The 17,363-nt window shown below is 48.3% G+C and overlaps 2 protein-coding genes across 5 annotated transcripts; both read right to left on the bottom strand.

The window, feature by feature from the left end:
* Positions 1 to 9,325: 9,325 nt before the first annotated feature.
* On the bottom strand, positions 9,326 to 11,016 carry LOC120670375 (exopolygalacturonase-like). Its single transcript, XM_039950458.1, has 2 exons — positions 10,507 to 11,016; positions 9,326 to 10,403 (listed from the first exon to the last, which is right to left on the bottom strand). The coding sequence occupies exons 1-2, from the start codon at positions 11,014 to 11,016 to the stop codon at positions 9,657 to 9,659; spliced, it is 1,257 nt and encodes a 418-aa protein (XP_039806392.1). The 3' UTR covers positions 9,326 to 9,656.
* Positions 11,017 to 12,653: 1,637 nt separating this feature from the next.
* LOC120670827 (O-fucosyltransferase 8-like) lies at positions 12,654 to 16,688 on the bottom strand. Of its 4 annotated transcripts, XM_039950992.1 has the most exons (11): positions 15,933 to 16,688; positions 15,720 to 15,734; positions 15,550 to 15,639; positions 15,344 to 15,443; positions 15,026 to 15,096; positions 14,851 to 14,939; positions 14,380 to 14,500; positions 14,117 to 14,260; positions 13,704 to 14,035; positions 13,347 to 13,587; positions 12,654 to 13,217 (listed from the first exon to the last, which is right to left on the bottom strand). In XM_039950992.1, exons 1-11 carry the CDS (start codon positions 16,260 to 16,262, stop codon positions 12,888 to 12,890), a joined length of 1,863 nt encoding a protein of 620 aa, XP_039806926.1. In that variant the 5' UTR covers positions 16,263 to 16,688; the 3' UTR covers positions 12,654 to 12,887. The 4 variants fall into 4 exon arrangements, with proteins under 4 accessions (XP_039806926.1, XP_039806927.1, XP_039806928.1 ...); XM_039950993.1 differs by lacking the exon at positions 15,720 to 15,734 and having other exon boundaries at positions 12,660 to 13,217; positions 15,933 to 16,684; XM_039950994.1 differs by lacking the exon at positions 15,933 to 16,688 and having other exon boundaries at positions 12,660 to 13,217; positions 15,344 to 15,448; positions 15,720 to 15,923.
* Positions 16,689 to 17,363: the final 675 nt, after the last annotated feature.

The following is a 17,363-nucleotide window of genomic DNA, read 5'->3' as shown; positions in this document are numbered from 1 at the left end:
TGTTCGGCCACCAGGTATGGCGGCCGCCATGGCTCGCCATACTGGTGGCTCCGCCACTGCGTCCAGGAATAGAGGGTGGAGGAAGTGACTTAATAGAGGCCTTCCAAAATAGAGGTTTTAATAGATGGTCCGTTGGAGTGTAGTTTTCTTATTTAATCATCCAAATTTAATATGGGATTTATTTAAAGGGTCGGCTGGAGTTGAACTTATATTAGTTTTACGTTAGTTAGATGGAGTCAACCTAGGAGGCATTTCGAATACTAGGACTAGGATAGATCCAGATGAGATAACCCCCCAACTTTAAAAAAAAAAGTTGATAACCCCCCAACTTGATTGGACCATATGCATGGTTGACGGGCCCTGTTCTGAAGTTAAGAAAGTCACGAGGCGCACGGGACAAAACCCCAGTTCGGTGTGCATGCCTGGCACTCCGCGCATTTCCAAAACTGGCATACGTACGCACCTTCTTTCCACAGGCGACATGCCACACGTTACACGTACGCACGCATCACGTGCGGCGGTCGCTGCGGCAGCGCATGCATGCTTGCTTTGCAGCAGTGTGTGCTCGGACAGAAGGACATAAGCCTGCTATATGCATCCGAAGGCCAAAGGCGTGTGGGCATGCGAGAGTGTGGCCATTAAAATCTAGGGCCAACACATGAATGCGCTCGCGCGGTGAGTGGCGGCACAATTGCAGCGCCGATGTTTAGGCCGGTCAGAGCGGTTAGAGTAATCGGTCAGACCGGTCTGCCGGTGTGGAACGGCGAAGTCCGACGAACGATTGCCCGGGAGAGACCCCGTCAGGGCAGGCGTGCGTAGAGTTTTTATAGAATTGGCAGGCCACCTAGAACGTCTACATATGTCGCGGAGACATAAGAAAAATAGTATGGGGGTTGGAAGAGCTAGAGTTTGAGAAAGACAAAAAGTAATGCAAAGTAATGAAAAGTAATAGACTGATATGTTTTGATCGATTGGATTCACCTCAATCGCCCGTGGCCCTTTATATATATAGGGTGGAGAGGTCTTACTCCGAATAGGGTCGAAAACCTAGAAATTCCCATGCCAAAATACAACTTGTACACGGATTCTACAGGCCAAAACCGGTCTGACCGCCCCTGTCAACCGGTCTGACCGGTTTGCCCGGGGTGCAGATCTTTCGGAAGCCATATCTCCCTCATCCGGACTCCAAATTGGATGTTCTACATATGAATCTTGATCTACTCGACAAGAGTTATCCAATTGTGAAGTCCATTTTGCATTTTGAACAAGTTGACCAGACCGGTCTGACCAGTTTGGATAAAAGGTCTGACCGGTTTCCTTTGTTGTGTCAATTTTAGTCATCAACTTATGCCCCCCTGTTTTTTGGTAATGCTTGTATTCCAAAAAACAAGCCTCTGTACCAAAATTGTCTAAGAACGATGATTAACAATGCATCGATCATTTATTTGTGCTAAGGGTGATAAACAATTATCGGTCATGACCTGCTCTATTCAAGTCGATGTTGAAACAACTTGCTTCGGCTGCCATACTTTCTTTGTAATTGTTGGCTTCATTGGCATGACCTCTTCATGTTGCTCCATTGCTTCCTTTTTGCGCAAACGTTGCAGCTTTCGCTTTGAGTATGAGATAAGCCTGAAGGACACCACTTCGGCTGTAAATACTTTGAATCTTGCTTCTCATCCGCTTTGCTACAATCGATATCTCTATTAACCATATTGTTGCTAGCACCAATCGATCTTTCTGGTGAAACATGATTTGGATGTATAGAAAGATATTGAATGTAATATGACTGCATATGCATCCTACTATAATCCATAGGCATAAAAGTAAGGATACCAGCAATACCATGGAGCAATCGGTCCATTGGATGAGGCATAATTACCTTGACCTGATTGCTCTTGACGTTCCGACGATGGCTTCGTATCCTTAACCCTGCTTGATTGCTCCTTCTGTTTCTGGATTGCTCCCTTCATCTCATATTTGGCCAAGAGCTCTTTGAAGCTCGGCCTCTTCTTGTCTTTAGTCCTGGAGGAATTCCCAGTTTTACTGGGCGCACTGGTCAGACCGGTCTTAGCACCGGTCAGACCGGTTAGACCGGTCGACTTGCTGTCGGCCCCTTTTTCCTTGTCATGCCCCCCGAGCGTTGAACTCTTTGCTGCAACTCGAGAGGTCTTGTTCTGCAGCACCCCTTTCTCATGCCTTTCCTCACCAACGATCACATTTTTCCCTTTAGCCGATTCGGCTTGATGCGACCGAATCAACACTTTTGGATTTGACAACTCAAGTGCATGAACGGGAAAAGGATTTTGATCAATTTGCATTGCGGGAACAACCAATCGTCCTTCATTTATGACAGATTGTATTTGTCTATAAAGAACATTGCAATCGTTGGTAGCATGAGAAAAGGTATTGTGCAACTTACAGTATGCACGCCGCTTCAATTCATCCATTGATGGAATAGTGTGAGAGAACTTAATTTTCCCAATCTTTGCTAACTCATCAAAAATTCAATCAGATTTTGTCACATCAAAAGTAAATTTAACATCATCATGCCGATTTTTAGGAATCGGCTTTAAAGAAGCACAAGTGATGGGCTTATCATTAGACGACCATACAAATTCAGCAGCATATACTTCATTACCCTCATCGTCTGAAGATTCTCCTTGTAGCACATGCATACTAAAACGATCGGGTTTAAACTTTGCATCTTTACTTCGGCTTTCTTGAGCCAAAGCCCTCTGCAACACTTGATTAACGGTTAAAAACTCATATCCTTCAAATTTTCCTTAATATGAGATCTCAAACCATTAAGAGCTAATTCGGCAAGATCCTTTTCAGAAATAACCAAACTATAAAATCGGTTTTTTGTATCTCTAAGTCTTCTAATATACTCAGCAACAGACTCATCATGTTTTTGTTTAACCGATGTTAAATGACATAACCTCAATTCATTATGACCATTGTAAAAATGCTCATGAAATTTACGCTCTAATTGAGACCATATGTGGATAGAATTAGGAGATAATGTCGAAAATCATGAAAAAGCAGTACCAGATAATGACAAAGGGAACATTCTAATTTTTAAATGATCAAGACTACCATAGATTCCTATTTGTGCATTAAATTGACTAACATGCTCCCATGTAGTCCTACTATCCTCTCCAGTAAATTTAACAAATTCTGGCACCTGAAAATTTTGAGGATATGGTATAGAATCAAAACTCTCATGATAAGCCTTTTGACAAACAAGAGTTTTGTCCTTAAGTTCTATGCCAAAAGACTCTTTAAATATATCAGCCAAATCTTTCTTATGTTTCTCAAGTATTTGATTAAAATAAGAATCATTTGGCCTTTGAACATTGGTACTAGAATTATTCTGCATTTGCGGTGCATGATTTGGCTGTGTATATGGTGTTTGCTGCGAATAACCATTGTTTGGCATTGCACCATATGAATAGCTCGAATTTTGGGGAGGTATAGTATACGTATTATAAGTCATAGTAGCATATGGACGAACACAATAACCAGTAAATCCATTTGATCGGCTAAAATCAACCTGAACAGGAGGCATACTAGCAATCGGTTCAGGAGACGACTAATACGCCACCAGAGCACCAGGACCGATCTGACCGGTCGGGAAACCGGTCTGACCGGTTGGAACCGGTCCACCAAGACCAGTCTGTGAAACCGTTCTGACCGCTCCACTCGCATTGTACTGCTCTGGAGGTTTCTGACCATCATAAAAGTTCATCGGCATGCCATTCTGTGGTGCAGGTGTTGCCGATGACTCAGGAGGCATAGTATGACTTTGAAAAGTACTGGCAACACTAGACATAGGAGCACTACTATCATTGGCCAATGGTTGCTTTTCTAACGACTTATCAATCATGTTTTGGACAGTAGCAAGCACATTCTCCTGACCATCAACTAATAATTGACTAATTTGCTCCATAGTAACAGGTGATGCTAAAGTACTTACATTATTGTTTGCTTTAGCTTGTTCTTCTTCATCCGAAAGATTGACCATCTCCTTGTCCTTGAAGACTTCACCCTTTCGGTTCCTGGAGAAGTGAGACAAGAGCCACTGACGCTTCTCTTCGATTTCTTTTTTTTTGTGTTGTGTGTTTTCCTCTTCGCACTCCTTGATGAAGACTTCATAAGCTTGACGATCTTCAGCCGATTGTTGATCAACAGTCGGCCTAACAATATTGCTGGCATCAACGTCACCACTTGACAGCTTCACCATGGTAGTAGATGGAGTAGATTAGAACAGATTGTAATAACCAAGATCTTTCTTCCCAGCGGATTCACCAAAATATGTTGGCGCAAATCTAGGGCCAACACACGAATGCACTTGATCGCGTAGTGAGCGACGGCATAATTGAAGCGCCGATGCTCAGGCCGGTCAGACCGGTCAGGGTAACCGGTTAGACCGGTCTGCCAGTGTGGAATGGCGAAGTCCGACGAACGATTGCCCGGGAGGGACCCCGTCAGGGCAGGCGCCCGTAGGATTGTTTTAGGATCGGCAGGCCACCTAGAACGCCTTCAGACGTCGCGGAGACGCAAGAAGAACAACAAGTATGGGGGTTGGAAGAGCTAGGGTTTGAGGAAGACAAAAAGTAATGCAAAGTAATGAAAAGTAATAGATTGATATGTTTTGATCGATTGGATTCACCTCAATCGGCCGTGACCCTTTATATATATAGGGTGGGGAGGTCTTACCCCAAATAGGATAAAAAACCTAGTAATTCCCGTGTCAAAATACAACTTCTACACGGATTCTACAGACCAAAACCGGTCTGACCGCCCCTGTCAACCGGTCTGACCGGTCTGCCCGGGTGCAGATCTTCCGGAAGCCATATCTCCCTCATCCGGACTCCAAATTGGACGTTCTACATATAAATCTTGACCTACTCGATGAGAGATATCCAATGGTGAAGTCCATTTTGCATTTTGAACAAGTTGAGCAGACCGGTCTGACCGGTTTGGACAAAAGGTCTGACCGATTTCCTTTGCTGTGTCAATTTTGGTCATCAACATTAAGTTTCCTGGAAGATCTATTCATCAGGCCATTATTTCTATATGTAGATGTGGATCATTTTCTGGCACAATCAAGATGACAAACACAACCACCACTTGGCTAACAGGCAACTTGGTCGGCACTAATAGTGCGGCGGCTAGACTAACTATGCTATAAAAGTATGAGTTGTATATGTGATACTGTTAGCTCTTTGTCCCTTTTGATTTTTTTTATCCTCTTAGTCTCGCTTAATAAGTCTGATTCTTTGCCCTAGATCGTATACATTGATTGTCCAGAAAATGATCTAGGACGGAGTTCTACGCTAAAATTTTAGCTAGCAAGGACATCATGCACCGGCGCCGGCAGGAGGCGGGCTGCTGCAGAAATGCGGCATGCCAGTGCGAGATCCGCTGGTGGCTGAAGGGAGGCACCAAGGTGGACTGCAGGCATGGCCGTGCGGGATCCGCCAGGCGCCGACGCTGACGGGGGAGGCTATAGTTGCCTGGGTGCAGCACCAGAGCAGTGCCCCGGGAGGCCCATGAGGCCACGAAGTCCTCTTTCCCATTAGTCCAATCTGAGGCTCGCCGTGGACTGTCGTCCTCGCATCGGGGGGGGGGGGGCACGCCACCGTGAGCCACTGCTGGAGTTGAGAATGGAGGATATTGTAACGTCCCGCCTCCCCGAGGCCGGGCCCGCTTTCCCCGAGGCCGGGCCCGCTTACATCTGGCTGCTTTTTAGGACATAGACTGTCCTCACAGACCAACACCAGTCTTTTCTGCACACTTTGTCCTCACTCGTGCGCACCCGGGAAGAACTTCCCGGTCGGTCACCCATCCCCAAATTTCTTCGGGCCAAGCATGCTTAACCTCGGAGTTCTTTGGAGACCGGCTTCCGGAAAAGAAGTTGCAACTTGTTGACATGAGTATTCTATCAATCCTATTAAGCCCTGGGACGGGATGTCACATCCTCACCCCCTTAAGCGACCGACGTCCTCGTCGGTCAATCCCAAGCCAGGAACGCCCTCTCTTGGCCACGTCCCGTACGTCCAGTGCCAACGGCCCATGTGCGACGTCTGTACGTCCAGTGCCAACGGTCCCTGTGCGACGTTCGTGCGTCCAGTGCCAACGGCGCATCCCAGATGCCCGCGCACTGACCCGCCACATGCCCGTCCACATGCCGGTGGCATCTGCGCCCTCACACGCCCGTCCACATGCCCGTGCACTTACGCCCGTACATGCCCGTGAAACCGCGAGAGTCGGCTCTGATACCATTCTGTAACGTCCCGCCTCCCTGAGGCCGGGCCCGCTTACATCTGGCTGCTTTCTAGGACATAGACTGTCCTCACAGACCAACACCAGTCTTTTCTGCACACTTTGTCCTCACTCGTGCGCACCCGGGAAGAACTTCCCGGTCGGTCACCCATCCCCAAATTTCTCCGGGCCAAGCACGCTTAACCTCGGAGTTCTTTGGAGACCGGCTTCCGGAAAAAAAGTTGCAACTTGTTAACATGAGTATTCTATCAATCCTATTAAGCCCTGGGACGGGATGTCACAGATATGCTTTGGAGCTCGTCAAAAGGGACTTAGGGCGGCCGCCCTAGCTCGCCCTAGTGGTGTCTCCACCACTGTGTATGTGCATATATGCTCTGGTCAAATAAACTCTAGAAAGTCATGTCTCTTTTGTGCATATGTAGTCAGCAACATTCACTTGTTGTGAATTGAGCATAACTCGGTAAGATTCATTGTAAAGGAACCTGACATCGAGACGCCTATGGTGCTCATAGGGTAGGATTGTGTGCGTGTGTCCATACGGATAACTTTTTTTTAGATTACACGGTACAACTCAGATACTCACAACGCACGCACACTCACACCCCTATGAACACATATACGCAAACCCTACCCCTATGAGCATCTTAGAAGACCGAGCCAGTAAATCCTCGAGATTGACGAAGTCACAACTGGCGCCTCGCTGTCGATAGGAACACCACCTAGCACTGAATGCACAACACCATTAAATCCCAGAATATTCGCTCCCAAGTGGAGTCGAACCCAGGACCTCAGGTGCTACCGGGGCTCTTATAACCACTAGGCTACAGACCCTTTCGCCGGATAACTATGCGTGCGTGTATATGATGAGCATCTGTGCCTGTACTATGGTTTCGGAAAAAAAAATCAATAACATTCGCCGAGAATTTTAAATCATATATGGAATCTCTCCTAGCTAGCATCTAAGGGTCTGTTTGGATTTATGGGCTCATTGTTAGTTAGCTAAAATTTAGCTCTAGATAATACAAACAAGAAGACTAAACATGGGCTAAAATTAGCCAACTCCCCCACTAAAGTTTAGTCCATTAGCTCTCCAAATTTAGCTAATGACGGCTAATTTTTGATAGCGGATAGCAGCATACCAAAATACCCCGCCAAATTCTATCCTCTCGCGGCACGTGCTTAGTATAGTGTGGTCAGGTATAAATGACTTTTCACAATACAACCGGTAAAGTTTAGCCAAAATATCGAAATAGGACAGGATTAATTTTAACTAACTAAAGTTTAGACATCTAAATTTTATCTATGGAGTTTAGTTTTAGCCCATCCAAACAAGCCCTAACTCCATTTGAATACCGTACATAGAAAAAAAACAATCATGTCAACTACTCTCGTGGCTCAATAGGGTTAAGAAAATATGATCCCAATCCTAGCACGATGGAAGTCCTCCTTCCCTCCTCTTCCCCCCTGGACACTCAAAGAAGCATGTCACCACAAACAGCGACTTTGCACTGCTAGAAAACTTTACATTCGCCCAAGACTATTAGTACTGAGCTATCTTACAGCCAGTACTAACGCGCACATTTAGTATCGGGCGGTAGCAGTGCTCCGGTGATCCATTTAATAGCGGCTGGAACCACCGGTCAGCACTAAGGGGTTGTTTGTTTTCCCCAATTTTTTTAGCCCCTATCACATCAAAAAGAATCTTACCATTTAGGAGTATCTAATAAAATCTATTTATAAAATCTTTCTGACAATGGGTGCTAATTTGCGAGACGAATCTAATGAGCCTAATTAATTAATAATTTGATACAGTGATGCTACAGTAACCGTCCGCTAATTATGGATTAGTATACCTCATTAGGTTCGTCTCGCAATTTAGCCCCAAGGTTCTGCAGTTAGTTTTGTAATCAGACTTTATTTAATACTTTTAAATACTAAAATTCTTTTTAATGGGATATAGTCTAAAGTTTAGCCCCTGAAACCGAACAACCCCTAAAGTGCGCCACAATTAATTGGTACTAAATGGCTCAAGGATATTTAGTACCGGCTGGTGGATAGCCGGTACTAAGTGGAGAGATCTAGTTACCGGCTGGAGCCACTAGGCGGCACTCATGTGCCTTCTACATATCAGCACCTTCTTCCTCCCTGAGCTCGAGCCAACCATTTGACCGAGCTTGAGCTTCGTCTTCTCCAAGACATGTTAGAGAGGAGGTGCTTCCCATTTTTGTCACGATTTGCAGGGATTTCACACATCCAAGTGCTCCAAAGGTTAGCAACTTCATCCTCTCTTCTTTGATGGTCTTTATGCTTCATTTCATGCTTCATAGTTCGAGAAATTTGTGATCTTTACAAAGAGTGATTTTTTATTTATACATTAATTTGATAAATATAGAATCGATGACTTGAACTTGAGATAATGTCTATATTGGACAGTAAGAATATGGCTAATTTGTAGTGATTTTTAATTATTTTCATGTGATATGGTTAGTTTGGTAGTTGGTATGCTTTGTAGCTTGAGAAATTTACAACTTTTGGACTGAGGGAAAATGAATTTATTTTATATTTTGAATGGATTATTCAGACTAATATTGAAACCATTGAGTAGTTGAAAAAATCTTTGTTTCAGAATATGTATATATCATTAACCTTGAACCTACAGTGATGATACTGTCATTCGGTGCCAAACATTGATATCCATGGCATGGTATGGTATAAGAACGTGATGAAGGAGTACATCCTTGGTCCCAATGAGAAGAAATCTTCACCTTTGAGCGAGGTGAGAATGGCACCATTTGGGGTCTTGGATAAGCAGCATGTACATTCAATTTGATAATAAGTATTCAATTTGAAATCTTCACCTTTTGCCTTACAACTTCAAGTGAGTCCTTCTACTTGGCATGTCATTTTTCCTGTCATTAACTCATCTAATCTTGTCTAGGAAATGAAATAAAACAAAGCTAGAAGACCACATTATTAACATTATACCACATGAGAACAGCATATAGGAAAAAAAAAGTCATGACACATTGCAATCACCAAATAAAACGAGATTGTATTGAAGCTTCATAAGCATTCAGTAATTGTCATACAGAATTAATATCTCTCATCCATGCATGCATGGGAGCCTGAAAACATTCAAAGAAAGTTAAAAGAACAAAAAAAAATCAGCCGACCTCATAATGATACCACCCCACGCGAAGGGGAAAATGGCCTAGTGCATGGAAGGTGACATGCATATCGAGGAATTCAGGTAAATTCTAGTGTCTTGGTAGTAATAATTATGTTGTTGAGGCTTCTTGGCAGATGATCCCTGGGCCGATCGTTCTTCTTTTCTGAAGAACAATAATAGTGGATGGATGAATCAATCATAAGCAAGCCAGCTCCTTGAGGCAGCCCGTGGAGCTGCCCTTTGCATTGTTGCAGACCGCCATGGTCTTGTTGTTGGTGCCCTTGAACTCAACCTTGACGTTATCCAAGGTGACGCCGGTGCATGGCAGCTTGTCCGAGCAGAGGAGGCTGACAGCCTCCGGGGTCGACGAGGTGCCAGTGATGTTCTTGAAGGTAACGTCCTTGATGGTGACCTTGGAGGCGCCGTTTTTGGTACAGATCTTGTTGGGGCAGTACTTCATGTCGATGATGATAGGGTTGGCCACGTCCTCCATGGCGATGTTCTCGTAGTGGAGCTTGGAGGCGGTGAGCGTGGACGCGGCATCCTCGTAGGACTTGATGCGGACACCGTTGGTGGACTTCTTGCACGTGCAGTCCTTGACGTTGATGTCGGTCACATCCTTCTCGTCCTTGTACCTGCCCAGGCTGCCGACGCTGATGCCATGGCCGGGGCCGCAGGTGACGCCGGTGATGTTGATCTCGGTGCTTCCGGGGCCGATGGAGATGCAGTCGTCACCGACGCCGATGGTGGTTCCGGTGATGGTGACCTTGGACGAGTCTCCCATGTGGATGCCGTCAGTGTTGGGGCTGTCTCCCGGAGCGGTGACGGTCACGTCCTTGACCGTGATGCCCTTGCACTGGAAAATGTTCATGTGGAAGAACTTGGAGTTGAGCAGGGTGATCCCGGAGACGGTGCCGTTGTTTACGTAGTCCAGCACCAACGACTGCAATGCAGCATTCAGCGATCGAACACGTCATTTTAATACTTTACATAAATTCATTTGTTGGGCAGGATCTTGCAGTTGATCGAACGACGAGATTACTCACGTTGGGCAGGATCTTGCAGTCGTATTTCTGGGCACATTTGTTGTTGTCCCAGACTTGCTTGCCCTGGCCGTCGATGGTGCCCTTGCCATTGATGACGAGGTTGTCGACATGCTGGATCTCGATCCAGTTGGTCTTGTACGCTTTGAGATCGGTGGTGCCGAGCAGGTTGCCGTCGAGCTGGATGGTGACGCTGCCCTTGCACGGCCCGCTGAAGTTGAGGGGGCCCGTCAGGTAGTCACCCTTAGGGATCGTGAGCGTCTGCGCCCCCTCCTTGCCGCACGCCGCCGTCCACGCATCGTTCAGCGCCTTGGTGCAGTCCGTCTTGCCGTCACCCTTGGCTCCCAGCTCGGATATGTCGGAGGATCCGCCGCCACCGGAGGGTCCCGGCGCCGCAGCGGAATCGCCTTTCTTCGCATCCTTCCCCTTAGGGGCTTCCTTCGCCGCGTGCGCGGCGCACACCACCATCGCGAGGAAGAAGAATACCCTCATTGTATCTCCGCTCAAAGCCATTTTCGCTAGCTTCGTGTGTGGGCTAATAAGCTCCTTTATTTGAATCTGCCACTGTGATCTTGCTATGAGCTTGCGACGGGGATCGGAACTTATATATACCCGGGACAACGGGGAAAGGAGCTCCGATCCGTTTGCTATATTGAGACAGGTCGATTTTAGCGTTTGCTGTGTTTAAGCCATGGCTGATGACAACCCCTCGCAGGTCCTCATGTCCCGTTGTTGAACTAACGCAAATGCCGTTGACCACTAGGAAAATTTCTTCCCGGGTTTGCGCATGCATTCATTTCGAACCAACAATCCAAATGTGCCATTGCTAAATAGAGCAAGTACGGTTTGTTGTAACACTTGGCCACGGTAACAAGCACTACTTCGAGTATAGGACAATCCAAGGGTGGTTTTGTATATTTCCCAGTGACTTGTTTCAGATTTGTAGAATAAGTCCAGTCTCAATACATAGTTTTATTAAACTATTATCAAGACTGCAAACTTAGTAACACAGCCGGATCAGTGTCATCGGGTGAAACTTCTCTCACATCCCACATGAAACTCCCCCTCCTCTCTCCTTATAATGATCCTATCATATTAGCATTTTTAATGCTAATGTGACATAACATTTAATGTCTATGAAGACAACAAAAACCATACATATCTTGTCAAATTTATATTTTAAGAAAGAGGCAATCTCCATGTCAGTTTTGTTCATTCATAAATCATAAGGGCAGTCCCAACCCAGTGTTCATAAGTACGGTCTATGATGTCATATCAGCAAGAAACTATCACAAGAATGCTTCATACAACACAAGTATCTACCTATAGGCCCATAGTAAATGCTGTCCACGGCCACATACTTGTGTGGGTGGCGAGCTCTCCGGCGCAGGAAGCTGCTGGACCACCTTTCTAGGCAATGGGGTCCACAAAACCTGTAGGGAGGAAACTCCCGTCGCCTCCAACGCAGGATCTCCGGTTTCATGGTTCATTGATGCACGTGAAGAAACCGTTTTGTTCATGAGAAACCAGGTCTTCCTATTTTCTTCTCTCTCCTTATTAATTCATTTGCCATATTAGATTTTTTTCTTATATTGCAGTGCAATTAATTCTATGGACACCAGCTGAGGTGGAGGGTTGGGAGTGCCCTAAGTCAAGTCTCTGTTTTATGCACCACTCTCTACAGATCATGTCCGGATAATCATGTGAATCATGTTAGTCAGTTACTCAAAGGCTAAAACACCACAAAATGGTAGAAACTAGAAAGCATTCAATATGTTTTCATGCTCATATGTTTATACACCCTGTTTGGGCACTTGCGTTGCTTATTAATTTGTATAAGATAGGCAACATCTCAAGAAAAAAATCTCTAAATGTGTCAACATACGTTTTACGACTTCACACTTTGCTTCAAGGTCATAGAATTTGTGTCATCTAAGGAGTACATTTCATCTTCTAGAATGAAATGCTTATGATATGTGGCATGGTTAAGCATGTTGTGGAGCAGGCGCAAAGCCCAAAGTCGGTAAGCATTCCATGAGCGACACTCTTCTGCAGCTGCCATTGCATGTCACCCCACAACTGTGGCATATGCGCTTCCGGTTATTGACCACAAAACTGTGGCATGGCGTTTGGTCGATGCAAAAGAAAAATGGAGGTAAATGCCACCAATTCTTCTTTCTTTCTTTTTTCCAACTTACTTTTGTACAACTCTTTTGTATCAAGAAGATGTGTTACATTACATATTGTAGGACTAAAAAATTTATCACCTTTTCCTGCCTGTATCGCATCCTGCTGGCTGCTAACAAAGTTAAGAAATACGGCTATGCACAAACTACAAAAGAATCAATGACCGACCCTGCAAGCTGTGGGGGGCGCATCAGAACTCAGAAGTCGACGCTGCCGTCGCCGGCGGCCCTGCACATGCACCCCGGCGTCCTCGGCTGGCGGTAGACGCTCCGGCCCCTCGGCCGCGGGCTCACCCGCTTGTACTCCTCCACCATCTGCCTCACCCTCCTCTGGAACCCGCCCCACGCGATGCTCCCTTCCTCCGCCAGCACCTGCGCGTAGCGCTTCCGGTTCGGGTGCAGCGTCGGCGCGCGGCCCCTCCCGTGGTAGATGCGGAACCCGGACACCAGCGACGACAGCTGGCTGCCGGAGTCCGTCACCGCGAACACGTCCGCCGAGGCGCACGCGATGAAGTCCAGCGCCGCGAGCTGCCATGATCCACGGAATCACGACAATGGCATGGCACGGTTAACTTCTCGATCGGCGCCGGGAGCACATGAACAGTACTGTCTAATAATAGTTCAAATGAAGAATCGATGCTGTCTAATAACAGTTACCCGTGAGGAGAAATTATTGAAGGGAGCGAGCTCGTCGGCGGTGAGGATGTCCTCCTTGGTGACCAGGTTCGGGTACAGCCGCGTCAGGGGCCGCAGCCGTGGCGCGCCGCCGTATATCTGCGACCCGGCGACGTAGATGAACGTGCGGCGGTCGTAGCCGAGCGCGGAGAGGATGAGGCCCGACTCCTCCGGCGTCAGCGGGCACCTCCCCAGGCTGCGCTGCTCCTCCGGCGACACCGTGCTGCGGCACGCAACGCGACGACGACGGCGGTGTCAGACTCGAGCACGAACGTTCGAGACAATGCGGCAGGGACGAGAAGCTCCCGGCAAGAGGTTGCAGGCCAGCAATGGACGTACGCGTTCAGCAGGCGCGTCGCGAGCGCCGGGAAGTGGGTCTCCCGGTACGCCTGGAGCTCCCTCCTCTCCTCCTCGCCGCCACCGAACTCGCAGAGGGAGTAGGCCACCATGTCCTCCTCGAACCTCATGTGCAGGGCGAGGTACCTGCTCGGCCCGCCGGCGGCGTGGTCCTCGGCGAAGGCCGGGTCGACCATGTTGCTCCCGAACAGCTGCTTGTCCATCTCGGTCTGCATCGCGCTCGCCTTGCGCAGCCGCTGGACCAGCAGGGAGCCTGCTCGCTGGAGCTCGGGGACGAACTTGAGAGCGTGGAAGTTGCATCTGCACCTCAGCCTCTGCAGCAAACGTTCGTACGTCGTGATGACGAAACAGAGCGCCGTGATGATCATGTGGAATAGAGAGAGGCACGTTGTTACCTGCAGATGGACAGGTACTGAATCGAAGCCAAGACGGTTTCCGAACCCGAGGAAATGAACGACGCCATTTTGCTGAAGAATTGGAAGCACAGATTTGACGAGTTCAGATGGTTCAGCCTCTTTCGAGATGTCCATGTCAGTGACCTGAGACAAGGGCAAGACTGAAGTCTGAGCGAAGTGTATCTGATGACTGATATACTGGTATTTCTGAGGGTTGAAAAATAAGTGTCTGAAGTTTCTGAATATGGCTAAGACTCCCCAACCTGGCTTCCAATTGCTTCGAGATCTAGGGACTGAAGGTGTGGTGGCAATTCTTTCACAATGCGCACATCATTCTTCATGTAGTTCACGAAGTAGTCTTCCTGATAGATGTCACCGAATTGACTGGTTGAAAGAGAAGGCAAGTCAAGCGCAGGAAACAGAAGTTACGAGATATCAGAACCAGATCAATTGAAATCTGCAATCTACATTGTTTTCATGCCAAGGACTATTATTGCCAGCGAAAGAAAACTTCAGGTTAGTGTGACAATGCAATCTACATTCTTCCTCTTTCTGCAATGCAATCTGAACAGGTATGACAGCGTTGGCAGTCAAAGAAACAAAAAGTCGTCCACTTCAGATTCCAGAACGCGTATAAGCTTTGAACATTTTCATATCATTAAAGAATTTAGAAGAAAAATCTGATGCAATGCGGTACAAGAAGAAGAAACAAAAAGGTTGAGCGCATTCAGTACCTTGTGTCCCTCCAGACGCTGCTGTACAGGAATCGGGGGAGGACTAGTGTAGCATTGAGCAGAGCAGCAACGACAACAGCATTACATACCTGCAAGATGAAGACTCATTTAGGTACTGATGAATTTGAAAAATGAAGCATTCAGCTTGTGGGCTCTTTTAGCACTAAATCCTTACAGCAACACGCTGTTGGTTCAGACCACCGTTTGCGCTGATCAGTATGAAACCGTTGTTGATCTCGTCAGGCTCTGTGAGGACAGGTCTAGTGTCAAAACCCAAAGGCAATGTGAAAAGTTATGAAACCAGGACGACCCCACCACATCGATTAAACATTCAACCAGCAGAATGGTTCTTACGAATGTCTCATCTTGCTTGGCTGGCTATGAATTCAAAATACATCATGCAATCAACTAGCAGGGGACGAAGGCTCACCAGGATTACATGTATTAGTGTTTAAATATGAGTAGCTTATGTTGTTTGAACACAGTACATTACCTTCATCAGCCAAACTGTGCTTTGCAGCACAGGGCTTCCATTTCCGCGCTTGCTTGTAGGGCTCTTCCCATAGCGCGAAATCTTCAGATTCAGAGCCGTTCTGCCCTGGCGGCAAGGGGAACTTGCAGTATGAGTAAAAAGGTAAAGATGGCCCTTTTTTTTAGTGTTTGAGTTGTTGTAGAAAGTGGTTTGTGTGGTCATCACACCTTGCTGACAGCTGAAGTTGCCATTTGCAGAAGCCGCCCATGCATTATCTGCTCTGCTTGCTCCCTCCTCACAACGTTTTGCTTGAGCTCCTTCATTACCAAAGCCAATTCGTCATCGTCAATCGGAGTGACCAGACCGCAAACTCAGAACTGGGAATGGTAGGAAAGAACTCGAGAACTACGGACTTGTTTGATACGGTCGTCGTGGAATGGAAGAACGGAATCAGACGGGAAAGAACGAAAGGTACAGCCGCGGCGCAAGAGCAGGGACAGGAACCAACAACCAGGGCGATGAGGTGCATAGCCAAAGTAAGAAACCACCATGGCCACTCGAAATCCAAAGAACGGATCCGAAGCAAACGGAGGAGAGCTAGCGTGCGTACCTGGAGCCCCCGGACGTTCCTGGAGATGGCGGCGTTCCTGAACTGCACCTGGTGCAGCGCGGACATGGCGAGGGAGGCGGCGAGCAGGACGCAGCCCATGACCCCGACGGCGGCCGCGAACGCCCTGAGGTGCCACGACGTGACGCCGCCGCCCCTGGCGCCGTGCTGCGGCTGCTTCCCCTGCTGCTGCTGGTGCCGCCCCGGCGCCGCTGGCGCGCCGCGCAGCCGGCCGATATTGGTGGCGCCGACTCGGATCCCCACCTCCCCGCCCCGGCCCCCCTGCGCCGCCGCCGCCGACGAAGAAGACGAACAAGAAGAAGCTCCCTCCATTTCCGTTGCTCGATCGGTCAAGGCCGCATGGCCACGACGACCGGCCCCGCAGATGCTGCCGGCCGCCTGGCCCCGGGGCTAGCTTGGCGTCGGGGGATGCCTCAGCTCACCCAACACGGCACGAGGACCCCCATTTGGTACCGGTACGCGCGGCGCCTAGCTGTGGCAGGGCCGTCCTTGACGAGTTCGTGGCAGGGCCGGCGACGTGGCCGGCGGGCGCGTGGGGATCGGCTCGACTGACAGCTTGGGCTTCGACTATAGAAGGATGCGGGGGCAGGGGCAGGTCAAACGAGGCGGATCGCGACGATCTGCAGGCCTGGCGCAGCGGCAGCAGCTTCCATCCCCATCCCGTGGCGTCTCGATCGGTGCAACCAACCACCGTGGCGCCCGCGGGCGGTGGCGGCCTCGGCGCGATAAAGAAACCGGAAATGCTTGGGGGGTCAGGAGCAGGTGCGGGGGAGGGATCACCTAACGTGAGAGGGATGGATCATTCGTTACTTGTCACCACCTCGTCGCTCGCGGCGCGGAGTTGGATTGCGGCGGGGCTTTAGGTGATTATTAGGTGGGAGCGACGGAGGTGTTTCGGAGAAGCGAACGGGAGGGGAGGTGTCGTGCGGCGGCAGGGAGGAATGGTTCCGTTCGGGCGGGCGGGCGGGCGGTTTCCTTGGTTTGATTGATTGGTTGGGTGATGGACGGCGGAGGCGGCAGACCGGTTGGTTGGGTGAGGTGGGTAGGCTTGCCGGCTGGGCAGTTGGTGGCGAGGGTCTCCTGTGGCAGTGCAGCGCACGTACAAGTTTTCTTTTTTTTTTTTGGATCTGTCTCCTTGTCAGTTGATTGATATTTAAATATCTATCAATCACTTGTTTTGTTGGCTGTGGGCCTTGTGTTTTGTGCCTGTTGGCTGTGGATAGCAAAACAGGCTCGCAAGTGTTTCGTTGTACCCGTTATCAGTATAGGCCTTTTGTGCCTGTTTGTTGTGGGCCCAATTTTTTGTACCAGTTGGTTGTGGGCCGAATTTTTTGTACCTATTGGCTGTGGGCCTTGCGTTTTGTGCCTGTTGGCTGTGGGCCTTGTGTTTTTTGCCTGTTGGCTGTGGGCCCA

Source organism: Panicum virgatum, chromosome 4N (genome assembly GCF_016808335.1).
Source record: "Panicum virgatum strain AP13 chromosome 4N, P.virgatum_v5, whole genome shotgun sequence".
Taxonomy (NCBI): domain Eukaryota; kingdom Viridiplantae; phylum Streptophyta; class Magnoliopsida; order Poales; family Poaceae; genus Panicum; species Panicum virgatum.
This window is presented reverse-complemented; position numbering and strand designations above follow the sequence as displayed.

Coding starts and splice junctions, on each gene's coding strand:
- LOC120670375 (XM_039950458.1), bottom strand. CDS start 11,016: ATGGCTTTGAGCGGAGATACAATGAGGGTATTCTTCTTCCTCGCGATG. Junction 10,404..10,506: donor ACTGCAAGATCCTGCCCAAC/GTGAGTAATCTC, acceptor GCTGCATTGCAG/TCGTTGGTGCTGGACTACGT.
- LOC120670827 (XM_039950992.1), bottom strand. CDS start 16,262: ATGGAGGGAGCTTCTTCTTGTTCGTCTTCTTCGTCGGCGGCGGCGGCG. Junction 14,501..14,850: donor AGCGTCTGGAGGGACACAAG/GTACTGAATGCG, acceptor TCTTTCAACCAG/TCAATTCGGTGACATCTATC. Junction 14,261..14,379: donor TCGAAGCAATTGGAAGCCAG/GTTGGGGAGTCT, acceptor CCCTTGTCTCAG/GTCACTGACATGGACATCTC.